Genomic DNA, 15762 nt, shown 5'->3' on the forward strand with positions numbered 1-15762 from the left:
GGGAAAGAGGAGGCGCGTGCTTCCACGCGCCGCCGTGTAGAGGTTTGGATGGGTTTTGTTTTTTTGGTAGGCAAAGATGGGTTGTATAACAAAACGGTGCGGGGGGAAATGTGTTGTTTCCACTTGGCCACTCTGTGTTTCTGGCCATGTCTTATAATCTTCATTTTAATAATAAGGTACGAAATCTGGTGTACGTGTGCGTATCTCGCAATTTTGGAGCAACATCTGTCGGGTGTTTTCCTTTTGCTTATTTGGGATTGTTGGCCTTCTAAAGGCTCAATAATCTTATATATATAATTATATAAATATGCATGTAGAACCCTTATTTGTCATCACTTTCAAGAACAATTTTGCGTTGCCATCGTCATAATCATAAAATGGAACCACCCTGATGCATATTTACCAAATCAAGACCGGCAACTATCATGATATTCTCTTTCCAAATCTTAAAACTTCTTATCATGAGTGAGTTTAGTAAAGATTAAATCCGAATGGAAGAATAATATGAATAGAAAGAGAGATATACCATATATTACATACATTCTATCTTTGGACCGAAAAAATCAACTTCTAGACAGTATATCCACATTAGTAATCAAATAATGGACAAATATGCATATAATCTAACGAAATTTCAGTAACTACATATTAACATTATGATATTCAGCTTTATTGTCAATTTCTACCAAAAAAAAATCCTTTCTTTTGGGTTGGCGATTTTTTCGGATGAAATTTCAAACATGACTTTTTCCTTATTCTCTTAATGAATTAATTTTCTTATAGATCTTAATTTGGCAAAGTGTCGCCTCAAATTAATCACACAAGAATATTTGTTTTTTAATTTGTCATTATTCAAATATATATAATTTTCTATATTTTCGATTCTACTTAAGAAAATTATTTTCTAATTTATAACCGATTCTAATAGGTTTAACATCCATAAACCAATTTTTTGTTTTGTAAATTTTCCCCGAAAAATTCCTTTTAAAATTATTCTACTTTTAAAATAAAAAATATTTTCCATAATAATCATTTTTTAAAATGATACATTAATTGTACAAAGCTTGTTATATACTAATAACTTTACTATACATAAATTTGGGGTTTTCCCTTGGAGAATCATAGGTCTGGTCCCTAATTTTGCTGTGTTTCGAGAATGGGCCTTCAATTCCTGGTACGGGCTTCGATACGGCCCACTGATTCTCAACCTGATGGGCCTTCGGCCCAATAAATTTTTTCATTCAAACATCAAACAAATGAAAAAAAGCAGTCAGTTTTTTTTTTTTCCGGTTCATTCGAAAATGGCATTTTTAGGCAAGAAAGCTTCCGATATTCTTCATCATTGGTCGTAAAAACCCCGAGATCGAATGTATGAAGCCGAAATACCGTAAATAAAACCGGGTTTGTTATTTCATTTTCGGTTTGATTCAATTTCGCATGATTTTGGGTTTTGAATTTCGAAATATTTTTTCGATCTTCAAATATTCATCTTTGTGGCTTTCAATGCGAGATCTTCAGCCTTCAATGGCGAAAAACGGATCCCTATTTCTCAAAACCTATTATGCTCTTCTACGGTGATTTTCTGAATTTCTGAAAAATTTCTGTCTTTCTTTTTAAAAATCAATTTTTGAAATGTGAAAATTAAATATTGCATAATATTATGGGTCAAACACACACAAAAAAAATCCCAAACTTTACAACTTACTAAAATTAAATATCACACTTTTAATTCCGTAATTAAAAATTATAAACTATAAAAATTAAGCAGAAAAAGACCATAAACTAAGCAAAATAACCATAAACGGAATAATTTTTAGTTTATTAATTTTCCATTTATTTAATTTCGAAATCTTAAAAATCTACTATCCTCCTTATGAAATTAAAAACCTTAAATTCACCCTAAATTTACTTTAGTTTCTTTTACATCATATTTTTCGGAGGTACTTTTTCGGACGTAATTTAAAGTAATTTAATTTCGTGAAAAAAAACAAACTAAATACCTATAAATTCGAATTATTAATTATCAACCTATAATTAATTTATGTTGAATCATAAAAACTACTTTGACATTTACTAAGAAAAATTTAATTGCCTAACTAATAATTTTTTAAAGATTTGTTGAGATAGAAGCATCTCTTTAATTGCAACTAATAAGATTTAATATATAAGAAAAATAGAAAATGTTTATGTGTTTTTTAGTGTTTTTAATGTATGTTTTTGCCTTTTTCTGTTTATAGTTTTTTTATTTATGTTATGTTATATATTATATTTTTAATCGTAATTATAGATGCTTCCATGATAATCAATCTTTAAAGAATTATTAGCTAACTAATTAAATTGTTTTTAATACATGTCAATGTGGTTTTTATGATTTAATATAAATTCTAGTTTGGCATATTTGAATTAACAATTCCTAATTAAATTTTTTATTAATCAATTAATATACCTTTACCTTAGAAAATAATTTTAGGTTTTAAATAATGATTTTTAATCTAAAATTTAATTTTAATAAGTAATAAAGTTCGAGATTTTTTTTTTGGGCTTGTCCCAATATGAGCTTTGTTTTTCAAATGTTTGTAATTTTAATTGACAAGTTATTCGTCTCTTTCTATTAGAGTTTAATTTAACAATAATTTACGGTAGATTAATTTATGTATTTGAACTATTTTTAATATAGAGTACTTGACTTAATTTTATCAATAATAATTCAGTCCATACAAAAGAACTTTTTCCCATCGGATTCGTTGGGGACGCAGTGAAGTCCACATATAAATTCTGATTTCGCTAAATAATAGAAAAATAATTGACACCTCAAAAAACAAATTGTGGATACCATCCATTCTATAAAAAAAAACGCAATTTTAAAAATATAATATAGAAAAATAAGTTGGAAATTATTTTGATTCCCTGTTGTCATTTAGTCCCACACTGAACTCTATATAAACTCCCCCACTTCCTTTCCTGTATTCACCAAAGAGCCATACTAAACACACATAAGCACCTCTTCTCTCCAAGATCGCAGCCATTCCCATAGAATGGACGATCTCATACTCACATTCCTCGCCCTGGCCGCGGTTCTCGTCTTCTTCCTGTCCCAAAAACCCGGGAAGAACCGATACAACGTTCCTCCCGGGCCTCGGGCTCTTCCGATCATCGGAAACCTCCACCAAATCTCGAGGAAAAACCCTCAACGTTTCCTCTACGGCCTCTCCCAGAAATACGGACCCATCATTTCTTACAAGCTCGGCTGTCAGAGAATGATGGTGGTCTCCACCGCGGAATTGGCCAAGGAGATCCTCAAGACGCAAGACGCTAACTTCGCCAACCGGCCCAAGCACCGTGGCCAAAAGTTCATGACGTACGACCGTCGTGACCTAGTCTTCAACCACTACACTCCTTATTACCGGGAGATGCGTAAGACGAGCATCCTCCACCTGTTCTCCCCGAACCGCGTGGCCAGTTTCCGAAACTTTAGGGAGGAGGAGACGAGGCGTATGATCAGCAAAGTGGAAGAAGCCGCGGCGAAAAATGAAGTGTTCGATCTGAGCGAGTTCATGTTGTCGTACACGAACTCGACCGTGTGCAGACAAGCGTTCGGGAAAAGGTACAACGAGTACGGTGCCGAGATGAGGAGGTTCATCAAGATCTTGTACGGGACACAAGCCCTTTGGGGATTGTTGTTCTACTCGGACATTTTCCCATGGTTTAAGTTCCTCGACAACATTGCGGGACTCTCGTCTCGTATGAAAGAGGCTTTCGAACTTCAAGACACCTACTTACAAGAACTTATCGACGAGGCACTTGACCCCAACAGGGTGAAACCCGAAACCGAGAGTATGATCGATCTCTTGATGGATATCTACAAAAACCAGCCTTTCTCTACGGAGTTCACTCTCGAGAACGTCAAAGCTATAATCTTGGTACGTCTAAACACTGTTATCGTTGCAGTTTTCGTTTTACATTGAGATTTCCGACACCGAACTAACACGTTTCTTGGTCTGAAAAGGACATAGTGGTCGCAGGAACGGACACTGCTGCGGCAGCGGTCGTGTGGGGGATGACGTACCTTCAAAAGTACCCGGAAGTGATGAAGAAAGCTCAAGCGGAGATAAGAAACTTGGTCGGAGACAGAGGGTATGTAACCGAAGACGACCTCCAAAACCTAACCTACTTCAAAGCCCTGGTGAAAGAAACCCTAAGGATCGAGCCAGTGATTCCACTCCTGGTCAACCGCGTGGCCATTGAAGACACGAAGGTCGCGGGCTACGACATTCCCGCGGGGACGACGGTGAACGTGAACGTGTGGGGCGTCTCGAGGGACGAGAAGGCATGGGGCGCGAACCCCGACGAGTTCAGGCCCGAACGGTTCTTCGAGAAGGACATAGACTTTAAAGGCACCGACTTCGAGCTTATCCCGTTCGGATCTGGTCGGAGGATGTGCCCGGGAATGCGTCTCGGTGTCGCGATGCTCGAGCTTCCGTACGCTAACCTTCTCTACAAGTTCGATTTCAATCTCCCCCCGGGCATGAAACCTGATGACATCAACATGGACGTCATGACCGGTGTCGCCATGCACAAGGCCGTACACCTCAGGCTCGTGGCCAAGAAGGTTTACTGATGAAATGGAAACCTATTTTCTTGCATCAAATACGAAAGTAGACATGTATGCATGCATATGTGTGTGTCTTATGTTGTGTTTTTACGTTTTCTTGTGCTTTATTTGGATCTCTAGTGAATAGGGAACCAAAGATATTTGGTTTTCCTTCAACGTTGTATTTTGGTTTCGAAGGGAATCATATGAATAAACATCTCTGGTCTACTTGTTCTAGTTTCCGAATTTTATTTAATTTATTTTATAATTTGTTTCATCCAAATGCTAAAACAGAAATAACTCTTGTGATCACAAATAGCTGATTTTTTAAATCAAAACGTTAATTCAACCAATTTACTTGTTTTTTTTAATTTATCTGAAAATATTAAATTTTATAATTTATTTTTAAAATTTTCTTCTCTTTTGTTACATATAAAATTACAAAAAAAAAATGTTATTTTGAATGTTTCATTAGAAAATCGGTTCTAATCGCTATAAATAGTTAACCTTATATTTTGTGATTGTAACTCCGATTTCTAGATATATTTTAGTTAAAAAAAAATTATGATATATTTCTTTATGAACACATATCTCATTTTATTCTCATCATATGAAAATAGATGTATTAATTGCTTTTATAAGCGTTTTGATCGCATTATTTGAGCGTTATCTAATTACTACTGATTAAAATTTACACATTGAATATAACACACGTGTAAAAACTTTGAAATTAATTTTTGTAAAAGAAACTTATAATTTATGGCTTTATGTTATCAAGAAAAGTGTACTTATATAATATATCGCATCAAAAGCAGACATTTTTTTTGTGGGGCTCATCTAATAATTTCGAAGAAAGTTCATTTCAAACTATATTATTTTTGAAGAACTTTTCGTTGGCGAGAACTTAGGGTTTATTATATATTTCGATTACCAACCATGGGAATATCTAAAAGATTTGGTAAATCAAATTTGGATGAATTGGGTGAAGAAAATATTTAAAAAAATGTATTTAACTTTTTTTGAGAAAATTATATTGTTAATTCTTTTTTCAAAAATAATATTCTAATTTATATTAGTTCAATTTAGAATATTGGAAAAAAGCTCTTGTGTCGGGAAAACATTTGTAATTCTGTATATGATATTCATTTTTTTCTGTTCAATTTCTACTTTTTGACTTAATAGAAAATCTCATATCACTAATTAAAAAAACTCCAAAAAAGATAATGTCATCCGAATATGATAATAAGAAAACGTTTAGGTTCAAACTCATCAATGCTTCAAAATGTCTCATAGTTATCGGTATTTATTATAGGAAGTGGTCGTGATTTTCGATTAACAAGACTTTTTATTTAGTTAGCAAACACAAAATTACAATGGAAAATAACATAATTTCTATTCATGTGTGATTTAATTTATCTTAGTAGAATGGATGAAAGGATTAATATTATTTCTGATTTTTCATAGAAATATGAAGAGTATAATTAATTTCTAAATTTTTTCTTGGTTTCTGGCTTTGGTTTAGGAGCAATTTTTCGGTTTTGGCTTGGTTTTTTTTCTAATTCTTGCATGTATAACAATAACAACACGTTACTGTTTAGATGGTATGATTCTATACTCTGGGGACTCATCGCAATCGCAATCGCAATCACTATTTGTTCATATAAACTCGTCACTAGTGAATTGGAATAACTCAAAAATTATGCACGCGATGATAATAATTTTTTCTAAAAAAGTATTTGTTGATTTAGGTGTTTTACAATGATCTGCGATATAAAAATATACCCATTTTTTTATGATTTTTATTAGACCAATATATTTTTTATTCGTTATTTAATTTGCGTATTCGCTATATAATAAAATCTATGATCATTTTGAACAATGTTATCGTAGAAATGATAATAAACTAATTAACATGAGACACGGTGGATAATAATAAAAATGATCATGTGTATTAGATTCGGATCACGAATTTACGGTCATGAATATTTATTTGGAACATGATAAAGTGGTTCGCGACCCTATTACCTACTTGTGAAACCTCACGTTTTTTTTTTGTACATCCTATGTACTCAAATGTTCGATCACCTAACTAGGGATACCAGCCATATTCGATACGAATACGACAATACGTTATATGAACATGTCGGCTGTCTATACATTTAATCGATCTAAAGACATTCCATCTAAAAAACATTCCACTTTCACTTGCTTTAATTTCGAATATATCACATACAAAATAAAATAGAGGAGGGGAAGAATACTATTAGAAATTTTCTGATTCAATGTTGCATATATTTATAAAAAATTTGAAATAATTCATATAAATATTTAAAAGATATAGATAATTTAATTTAATACAAAATAATATTCTTTTTCAAATAACAAAATCAAATGGAACTAATCATTAATATTTTGTGAGGGAATAGTAGATTTGTCCAAATAAGCTTTTTTTTAATGATAATAGAAAATTAAAACTCCCGTATTTATTTAAATCTCATGTGATATTTTAAAATGTAGAATATTCAATAATTGAATCTACAAAATTGACACCCATTTTATTTCTCCGGGTGTTTGTATGTGAGCTTGGTTGTGACGTCTTCTTCATTCTTTTCAATCTATTCAATGTCTCTTTGCGTATGTCTACATCATATGGTACTCTTAAATTGCAATTTGCTTATACACCATAGAGAATATTCTATTATATATATATATATATGTGTGTGTGTGTATTTACCTACTTGTAGAAACTCTCGTGCTATATAGATTCCATAAATCGGTTATTTTATTCACCTAACCATCGACCACAACATGCCAATACGATGGCTCGTGAGCTTGTTTATGCATGTATGTGTATGTATATGCTGTGATTTAATTTACAACACATGCTCCATATATACACAACATAGTAAAGCAATTAGAGAAAAACAAAATTCTAGATTGAAAAAATATATTTATACCTCTCATTTCTTGGAACTATTCAAAATATCGTTCACTCGTTTTCTTAATAGTTGACATTATAGGTGTGAAGTGGTACCGAACCCTCACCATTCTCTCCGACTCACGTCCGTGCAAGAAACGAAAGACACCGGAGACTTTTAACGAGTTCGGTTACCGAGCGGAGCTCGGGCCTACATCTCGGCCGGACGGTGCCGGCGAATCCACTAGAGACGGAAAGAGAACAGCGGAAAACAGAAGCTCGGCGGATCTCTACAGATCCGGAACCTCACCGAGAAGAACCGAAACAAGAACAAGAGAAATCACCGAGGGATGCAAACCTGTACCGGGATCTTACCGATCTACCACCGAGCCTCCATGACGGACCTCCGAAACGGCTCCACCGTACGCTCGCCGCAAGCCCTCTTCTCCTCTCTCCTCTTCTTTTCTTCTCTGCTGCTCAAAGTGACGAAGTATCGAGAGACTAGGGTTGAAAACCCTAACATGTTGAAACGCTCCGTTTCAATTAAGTGACCGAAACCTCCCTTCGGTTTGGAGGATTCTCTTTTTCACCAAATGGGCCTTAAGGCCCAACAATCTCCACCTTGGTGGAGAAAGAGAAACCGAAAAAGAAATTGAATCTAGTGGGGTTCGCCGTTTCCAGCACCGATCGACTTTCGTCGATCCTTCGACTTTCGTCGGAATTTAAATCATATACTTACCTGACTTACCTCACTTACCTGATGTCGGAGTTAGTCGCATGTTGCTGCCTTTGAACTTGATGAAGCTCCCGTCGATGACTCCTCGTGGCCTCGTGGCCTTATCCCGCCACCGAACAGCTCATCCAGACCTGAAACACTCGGTAAACGTGTTAGAACGTTCACCCCGATAAGACTCGAACTGAAGTCCTATCCCGCGTTGCCCGACCGGCGAACGCTATCCTCGGTTGTATGACTCCCTAGACCGTCAACTAACCCTCCTAGTAAAGTCCAAGACTATACCCGCTAGCTAACCCGAGGATTACACCCGACGTCTACCCGTCTCCTAAGTCTATCCCGACTTTCCCCGAGACTACCCAGGCAATAGTTTTATTACTAAACAGATGTCATTTTAGGTTTTTTAGATATTTTTTAAATAATTTTCAGTTTTACCTTTAATTAAAACTATCCAATTCCAATAAACTATCGTTGAGAATATAGTTTTCTCTTCAAAACTTATAATAAATATTAATTGTATTTCAACTATATATATACATATATGATTAGTTTTATATTTTCATAAAAATTGAAAAAAAAAAAGTTCGAACGATAATTATTAAAAAAAAAAACTGTAGTAGCTTTTATTTTCATGTTAATTCGGACAATATGATATGATATGGGACAAAAATGCAATCCGATTTCCCAATAGAGTAACGGTAAGGATTCTTATTAAGAAATTGAAAGGATCGATAAATAGACTGATCAAGAAATGTTATGGGATCGCAATTGAGACAACCACTAACAAGGGCTCATATATATATATATATATATTTTAAAAAGAATCGATAAATGGGTTGATCATGAATGTTATTGGCCTTATATTAAAAGCCTATAACAACAATTTTATTTCAATCCTGTTGAGAAATCAAGAAAGCCCATAACGAAGAAAAATCAAAATATTTTAGTTATCCAAACCCTTTTTTTCAGTATTACGCGTTTTTTTAATATAAATTTGGTTATTATATTTTAAGTATTTTCAAATTACAGTATTCATAAATACCCAGACATTTTGCCGGATATACGAGATCCTCGAGCTACCAGTACGGATATCAAATACTACGAGCATTGAAGACTTAGGGTATGACCGGTGAACACGCAATCGCCCGCAAACACGGCGATTGCGATTTTTGGCGATTGAAAAAGTGATTGATACAAACGCAATCGCTCGCAATAATACGTTAAGATTCTAATCGCCGCTATTGTGATTGTGTTACTGACAGTGAGAACCTAATCTGAGAAATGTCCACGTGAGTGATGCAGAGAACTACCAGTAATCTTTGCAGGAACATGAGCCATCAGTGAAGTGATGAAACCGCTTTGAATCTCGGATGACGATGGTACGACTCTCGGCAAGAGATATTGCTTTCGCTGTGTTATGACAGTCTCCGCATATCCTCAGGTTCTTCGTGATGATTATCGGCATCGCTGGACTGATCACGAGGAGCCCGAATGCCATTGCTAGCTTCTCGCTGTGCTGGTTGATCATATCCTCTTTCATCTCGTCATCTACATCATGTAGTACAAATTCTGTTCTAGGCTTGAATCCCGCATCTTTAATCTTTTTCATCGTCTCTTGTAGCTTCTCGTGTATCTGCTTTGAGACAGGATGAGACCAGTCGCCCACAACAAAACGATGAATCATGTTGCCATGTTCAATGAAGCTGCACCCTGAATCACTTCTGAGACCCTTCTGCTTCATCAAAGCCCTAACTCTAGAAGAATCTTTCCACATGCCAGAAGCTGAATAGATATTCGATAGCATGATGTAGTTTCTCGCATCAGACGGTTCTAATTCAAACAATCTCTCAGCAGCTTCCTTTCCGAGTTCAGTATCTCCATAAACCCTACAAGCACCAAGAAGAGCTCCCCAAACCCCAGAATTCGGCTCCATCGGCATGCATTTGATCAACTCATAAGCATCCTGCAGAAAGCCGGAGCGACCCATAAGATCAACCATGCAAGAGTAGTGATCCAACCTCGGCTCAACGCCATAAACTTCGGACATTGTCGTGAAAAACTGCTTACCCTCCTCAACCAGACCCGAGTGACTACAAGCATTCAACAAATGAGTGAAGGTAACATGATCAGGCCTTCCACCGTTTTCAACCATTAGCTCAAAATGCTTTATCGCGTCTCTTCCACGTCCATGAGTGGCATACGCGGAAAGCATCGCTGTCCAGGCCACGCTATCTGGAGAAGCCATAACTCGGAATATTGTTTGTGAACCCTCCAACCTTCCCAGCTTCGCGTACACATGTAATAATGCTGTTCCTATACGTTTGTTCGTGTCAAACCCACAAAACACGATAAACCCGTGAATGCCTTGCGCCAATCTCCACAAGCCCAAGGCTTCACAGACACTGAGAACAGCCAAAACAGTGGCTTGATCAGACTTGATCCCGACCCTTCTGCTAATGTTAAAGTAAGCAAAACCTTCTTCGGCGAATCCATTTTGCAAGTGAATCGCAATCATCGTGTTCCAGGAAACCAAATTCTTCTTGATCATAACCTTGAACAATTTACAGGCTGAATCCAAGTCCCTAGCTTTTCCATAAAAATTGATAAGAGCATTAACAACTTTCACATCGGCCAGTACACCGGATTTCATCACTAACCCGTGAAGGCAATGCCCTTCATGCAGACCTCTTCCATGAATACACGCCGAGATCATCGACATGAATGTAACTCCATCTGGTCTCAAACCCACTTGAGATCTCATCCTACATAAAGCCTTAAGGCATTTAGACAACCACCTTCTTTCCGAATACCTCGAAATCAAAGAGTTCCATGAGACCAAATCTCTGTCAGGCATTTCATCGAACAGCTTCTCTGCATCTTCATCGTACTCCAGTCTCATGTAACACGAAACCAAATGGTCCCCGACGAATCCATGGCTATAATTCACGGACTTGAGCACTGCACCATGAAATGCACGGCACCATGAAATCGAAACGCAAGAGGTTATGCACTCAATCACCGACGAAACGTATGAATCTAAATTCGAACGATCGAGCAATGGTACAAGAGCTCGTTGTTCTTGAATTAAATGACCACAGAATCTCCGACCAAATGCCAATTTGCGTATGATTAAAGAACTTGAGCTTAAACATGAATACGCATTTGGTCTTCTCATCTCCCATCGTAAGCCTCATTCTTCCATTATTTAGAGAAAGAAATATAGAGAGAAAGTGTTTTTTTTTTTTAATCTCACAACACTATGAATTAATGCACAATAAGAAATTACTATTTAAATTACATAATTCAAATAAATAAATAAATTTGTTCAGATTTTATTGAATTTTTTATCTTATAAAAAAATATACCAATATACAATTTTCTATCAATTTTTTTACACAAACTCTAATAATTTAAATGACTAACGTTTTCTATTGAACGATACTGGCCGATTTGTTCCACCGATTTTTCTATCTCATCGCCATGTGGCCTTTTTTGACATCTTAAATAAAATAAAAATATAAAAGAATAAAATTGAAAATTGAAAAATTGAAATATAAAAGTAAATACTAAATAATTAAAAATAAATTAAATTAAAATAAATGAACGTTGGATTTATTTTGAAAATTTTCAAAGGCCAAGATATATATGTATAATTTTTTTAAAATTCAGGTTTTATATGTTTTCTAGTATATATATTTATTTAACATTTTTGTAAAAGTTCACTTATATTTTGATTTGTTTCATTCTTTACTGATTAAATAAGCTAACGAGAGCATTTTGACACCAAAGATATACAAATCAGAAATCCTAACTTTTTAATTTTTCAGAATTTTGAAATCTTTTTTCAGATTAAAAAGAGAAAAACACCTAAAATAATCTCTCAAGTTTTTAAAAAATATCCACCTTAAACAAAATCGTCCACAAATTTTAAATAAAACTTAATATTAAAAATATTATTTACTTTTAAAAAATATCATTCTAAAACTTCAACAATCTAAAATCCAAATAAAACGATAATTTTATACAAATCTTTTAAAACTATATTTTTTTTTATTAATTTATCTATTTAAAATGAATTTAAAATATATACATTGTAATTAAAAAATTATTATTTTAGTTATATGTGTTATAAACAAGCTTGAAATTGTGAAATAATAAATGCAATAACAGTTTTATATTCGTATAAATATAAAAATTCACTTGAATTTATTTATAGACAAGTTTTTAATTTGATAATCATATTATAAAACTATTACATAGTTACCCTATCAACTATATATGTTTAGATAATGATAACCTGTATATCATAATATGATTATATTTATAATGTGTTATATTTATGATATGTTAATTTCAGAAAAATATATTACTTTAAGGCGGTTTTATAAAATTGTAATGTTTTTACTTATGGGTAAATGGAGATTTGATTGGATTTTCTAAGTTAAGGGTTTTTATAAATGTTGTTACAAAAAAATGGAGATTTAACTAGATTTTTAGATAATTTAAATGTTAACCAGATATTTACAACCAAGGATTTTTGTGTTTTTTTCTTAAAGTTACGAAGAATATAATTAATAGAAAATTCAATAAGCTGATAAAAAAATCTATTACCCGAAATACCAAATCATTTCCAAAAACGGAGATTGGAATGCTTTCTTCCAAAATTGGTAGTCTTTTTTTTTCAACCATAAAACCCCAAACACGATAAGAAACTGACGCATTACAAATATAAATTATAATCATAAATACATTACGACCAATTGTAAGGTTAAAGAATTTCAATCTACTTGTAAATAAAACTTAATTGGTGTGGCGTATTCGAAATCTATTATAGAATACGTTACGACCAATCAAATTAAAGAATCTCAATCTATTAGTAATAAATTAAAACTTACCTTTTTTAATATATATGAAACAATAATGACTAAATTGGTGTGATTTTTAATCGTATTCATGCAAGATTGTGCATTTATACCAAGATTGACTTTTGACCAGACATCGTGTGTGTATATATATATATATACCTCTATGTTATAAGAAGACAAAGGCACATACATATAGACATGGCGTTTTGTCGCTTAGCTATTTCCTTGGCATTTCTGGTTTTCTCTCATGTAATTTGCGGAATGTGTGAGGTATTTCATTATAATTTTTTACAGTGATAGTTTTTATTTTTGAAATTAATTTTTTTTTTCTCAAAGCCCAATTTGTTTCACTGCAGGAGACTACATATGAATTCGAATGCGTTGACATTAGCCGACAGCCAGCTTTCCAACACCCATCGCTAAAGAATCACAAAATTCAGGTAATTTTTTTTTCTAGATTTTAGATTTAATAAAATAAATATTCATGTGTTTTATAATTTTAAATTCTTGTTTTATGTTTTTTTTTTCCAGATGAGACCAAGCGTGGAACTGGAGAAAATGTTGGAAAAACAATTTCCGAAAATTTTTTCTAACTTATCGTTCGATGAATCGGATGAACCCTGTCCAAATGGTATGGTACCAATACCGAAACGCAACAACGAGACCGCGAGCCTTTATCTAATGGATGATAAATTCCCCGGTCAACATGTAAGTTTTAATTTTACGTTTTTTTTTAATCGTGATATTTATTTGCCAAATTTATATATATTTATTCATATTTGTAGTCATTTTTTTATTTCCTTTTCTACAATTTTCCTTCTTCACAAAACCAATAAGCATTTATCCAATCTCTGTCTACTTTTTCACTTTAATATCATTCTTAGATATTTATTTAAATGTCGGAGCTTTATATATTGTGTAAGTTTTTTTGTACAAATTTTAATAATTAAGAATCACAAAAGAAACAAGAAGAAGATTGTTTTGGCATTTTACAACGGAAGAAAAGAGAATCAAAACCATGATATTAAATTAAGATGCTTAATTTGTTTTTTCAAAATAAAATTTCCTTGGGTTTTAAAATCAATAACAATTTCATGTTTCATGTTATATAGTTTGCGACCATTGAGACCAAGAACGACGGCAGTGTCTACGTGGGAGCCGTGGCTGAGATTAGCATCCAGTCTCCACATGTAAAACTAAACCAATACAGCAAAGCTCAGATTTGGGTCGAAAATGGGCCCACCAGTCTCCAAGCCGGTTGGGCTGTAAGATTCTCTCACCTATTTATAACATTTGAATTTCATAATTTTATAATATTCTATTTTTTTAAAAAAAATTTGTAACATTTTATATTCGTCGTTTCCATTTTAGGTACACCCGAGAATATACGGAGACTCTCGTCCACGGTTCACTACATATTGGACTGTAAGTATAGTCCAATTATTTAGTTTTACTAAATTAAACAGACTTATTCGCATCAATTTCCATGTCAAAATATTTCGATCGACATAATTATTCTCGTTTAAAAAAACATTTAATGCTAATGTGATTATCATTATCAGGGAGACGGATACAAAAGCACCGGTTGCTACAATGTCGTGTGTCCGGGTTTTGTACAAACAAGTTCCTATATATTCCCCGGAAAGCCGTATCCCCAAATATCACAGTATGGCGTGACACCGGTTTACGCCACCATACTCATTACCAAGGTAAACCTAATAACTACAGTTTTCATTGAAATGGTTATATTGGTTTTGTACATGATTCAAATGCTAAACTTCTCCGTCATTTTATGTAACTTGATAGGATCCGACCACAAAAAATTGGCTGTTGTATCACGATTATAAGAACGTCGGGTATTGGCCGAGGGAGATCGTACCCTCGATGGATGTCGGAGCCACCCGGGTTCGGTACGGCGGCAATACGTACGTTTCTCCGGACGGAATCAGTCCGCAAATGGGAGACGGGAATTTCCCGAACGTCGACATATCCAAGTGCGCAAACTTCAGACGAAACTCTCTCATTTTGGAAGGTTCCGCGCCCATTGATATCGATGGTAATAAAATGACAAAATATACCGATAGCGATACTTGCTTCAAATTGAAATACTTTGGTGTCGAGATTAAGGAGTTTGGACCGATATTTGCATATGGTGGTCCTGGTGGCCAATGCGGTGTTTGATAGTCTTGTTTTGGGATCAATCGCCCAACAAATATGAACTTTTCAAAGTTGGTTAATAAATATATGAACTTTTAATTTCGTATGAAAAATAAACCAATTTTGAAAATTTTCTCTAAAATGTGTGGGTTTATGCCAAAATTTTCAAAGTTCATGTATTTGTATACAAATTCGTGTGGGGTTATGTAAAATATTTTAAAATCTATGTATTTTTACATGTCATGTCATAAGATTTTCAGTCCATGAAACCTGTTAAATTTCACGTCATTATTCTGTATAGGACATTGACACTGATGCCCCGAGTTTATGTATTTATATATATATATGGATATTTGGTTATTTATTTCTAAAATTAAAGAGATATAGTAAAAAAAGGGGAAAAAATCCTAAAAATTCCTAAATTTATATTTCGGAGTAATATTAATTCCTAATCTTATAGAGGTGCCTATTAATTCCCAAACTTGCAAAATTGGACACG

The 15762-nt window shown here is 33.9% G+C and overlaps 4 protein-coding genes across 4 annotated transcripts in view; 3 read left to right on the plus strand and 1 right to left on the minus strand.

The window, feature by feature from the left end:
* Positions 1–245, plus strand: part of LOC104806926 (cytochrome P450 83B1) — a 2428-nt gene extending 2183 nt beyond the window's left edge. The window contains exon 3 of the mRNA XM_010532039.2: positions 1–245. This exon is cut by the window's left edge and continues 1 nt beyond it. The gene's annotated coding sequence lies outside the window, so the exon portion shown is untranslated.
* Positions 246–2980: 2735 nt separating this feature from the next.
* LOC104806927 (cytochrome P450 83A1-like) lies at positions 2981–4828 on the plus strand. The gene is made up of 2 exons (XM_010532040.2): positions 2981–3920; positions 4007–4828. Exons 1-2 carry the CDS (start codon positions 3036–3038, stop codon positions 4616–4618), a joined length of 1497 nt encoding a protein of 498 aa, XP_010530342.1. The 5' UTR covers positions 2981–3035; the 3' UTR covers positions 4619–4828.
* A 4536-nt stretch (positions 4829–9364) lies between these two features.
* On the minus strand, positions 9365–11479 carry LOC104806928 (pentatricopeptide repeat-containing protein At5g40410, mitochondrial). Its single transcript, XM_010532041.2, has one exon. The coding sequence runs from the start codon at positions 11414–11416 to the stop codon at positions 9548–9550; it is 1869 nt and encodes a 622-aa protein (XP_010530343.1). The 5' UTR covers positions 11417–11479; the 3' UTR covers positions 9365–9547.
* A 1820-nt stretch (positions 11480–13299) lies between these two features.
* Positions 13300–15445, plus strand: LOC104806929. Its single transcript, XM_010532042.2, has 7 exons — positions 13300–13376; positions 13463–13546; positions 13638–13814; positions 14219–14371; positions 14478–14531; positions 14669–14815; positions 14913–15445. The coding sequence occupies exons 1-7, from the start codon at positions 13305–13307 to the stop codon at positions 15285–15287; spliced, it is 1062 nt and encodes a 353-aa protein (XP_010530344.1). The 5' UTR covers positions 13300–13304; the 3' UTR covers positions 15288–15445.
* The last annotated feature ends 317 nt before the right edge of the window (positions 15446–15762 follow it).

The sequence above is a fragment of the Tarenaya hassleriana genome, unplaced genomic scaffold (assembly GCF_000463585.1).
Source record: "Tarenaya hassleriana unplaced genomic scaffold, ASM46358v1 Cleome12, whole genome shotgun sequence".
Classification (NCBI taxonomy): domain Eukaryota; kingdom Viridiplantae; phylum Streptophyta; class Magnoliopsida; order Brassicales; family Cleomaceae; genus Tarenaya; species Tarenaya hassleriana.

Bases quoted from the DNA above. Each gene is read 5' to 3' on its own strand.
- LOC104806927 (XM_010532040.2), top strand. From the start codon at position 3,036: ATGGACGATCTCATACTCACATTCCTCGCCCTGGCCGCGGTTCTCGTC. The intron at 3,921-4,006 runs GTACGTCTAAAC...TGGTCTGAAAAG, and splicing joins ACGTCAAAGCTATAATCTTG to GACATAGTGGTCGCAGGAAC.
- LOC104806928 (XM_010532041.2), bottom strand. From the start codon at position 11,416: ATGAGAAGACCAAATGCGTATTCATGTTTAAGCTCAAGTTCTTTAATC.
- LOC104806929 (XM_010532042.2), top strand. From the start codon at position 13,305: ATGGCGTTTTGTCGCTTAGCTATTTCCTTGGCATTTCTGGTTTTCTCT. The intron at 14,372-14,477 runs GTAAGATTCTCT...TTTCCATTTTAG, and splicing joins GTCTCCAAGCCGGTTGGGCT to GTACACCCGAGAATATACGG. The intron at 14,532-14,668 runs GTAAGTATAGTC...TATCATTATCAG, and splicing joins GGTTCACTACATATTGGACT to GGAGACGGATACAAAAGCAC.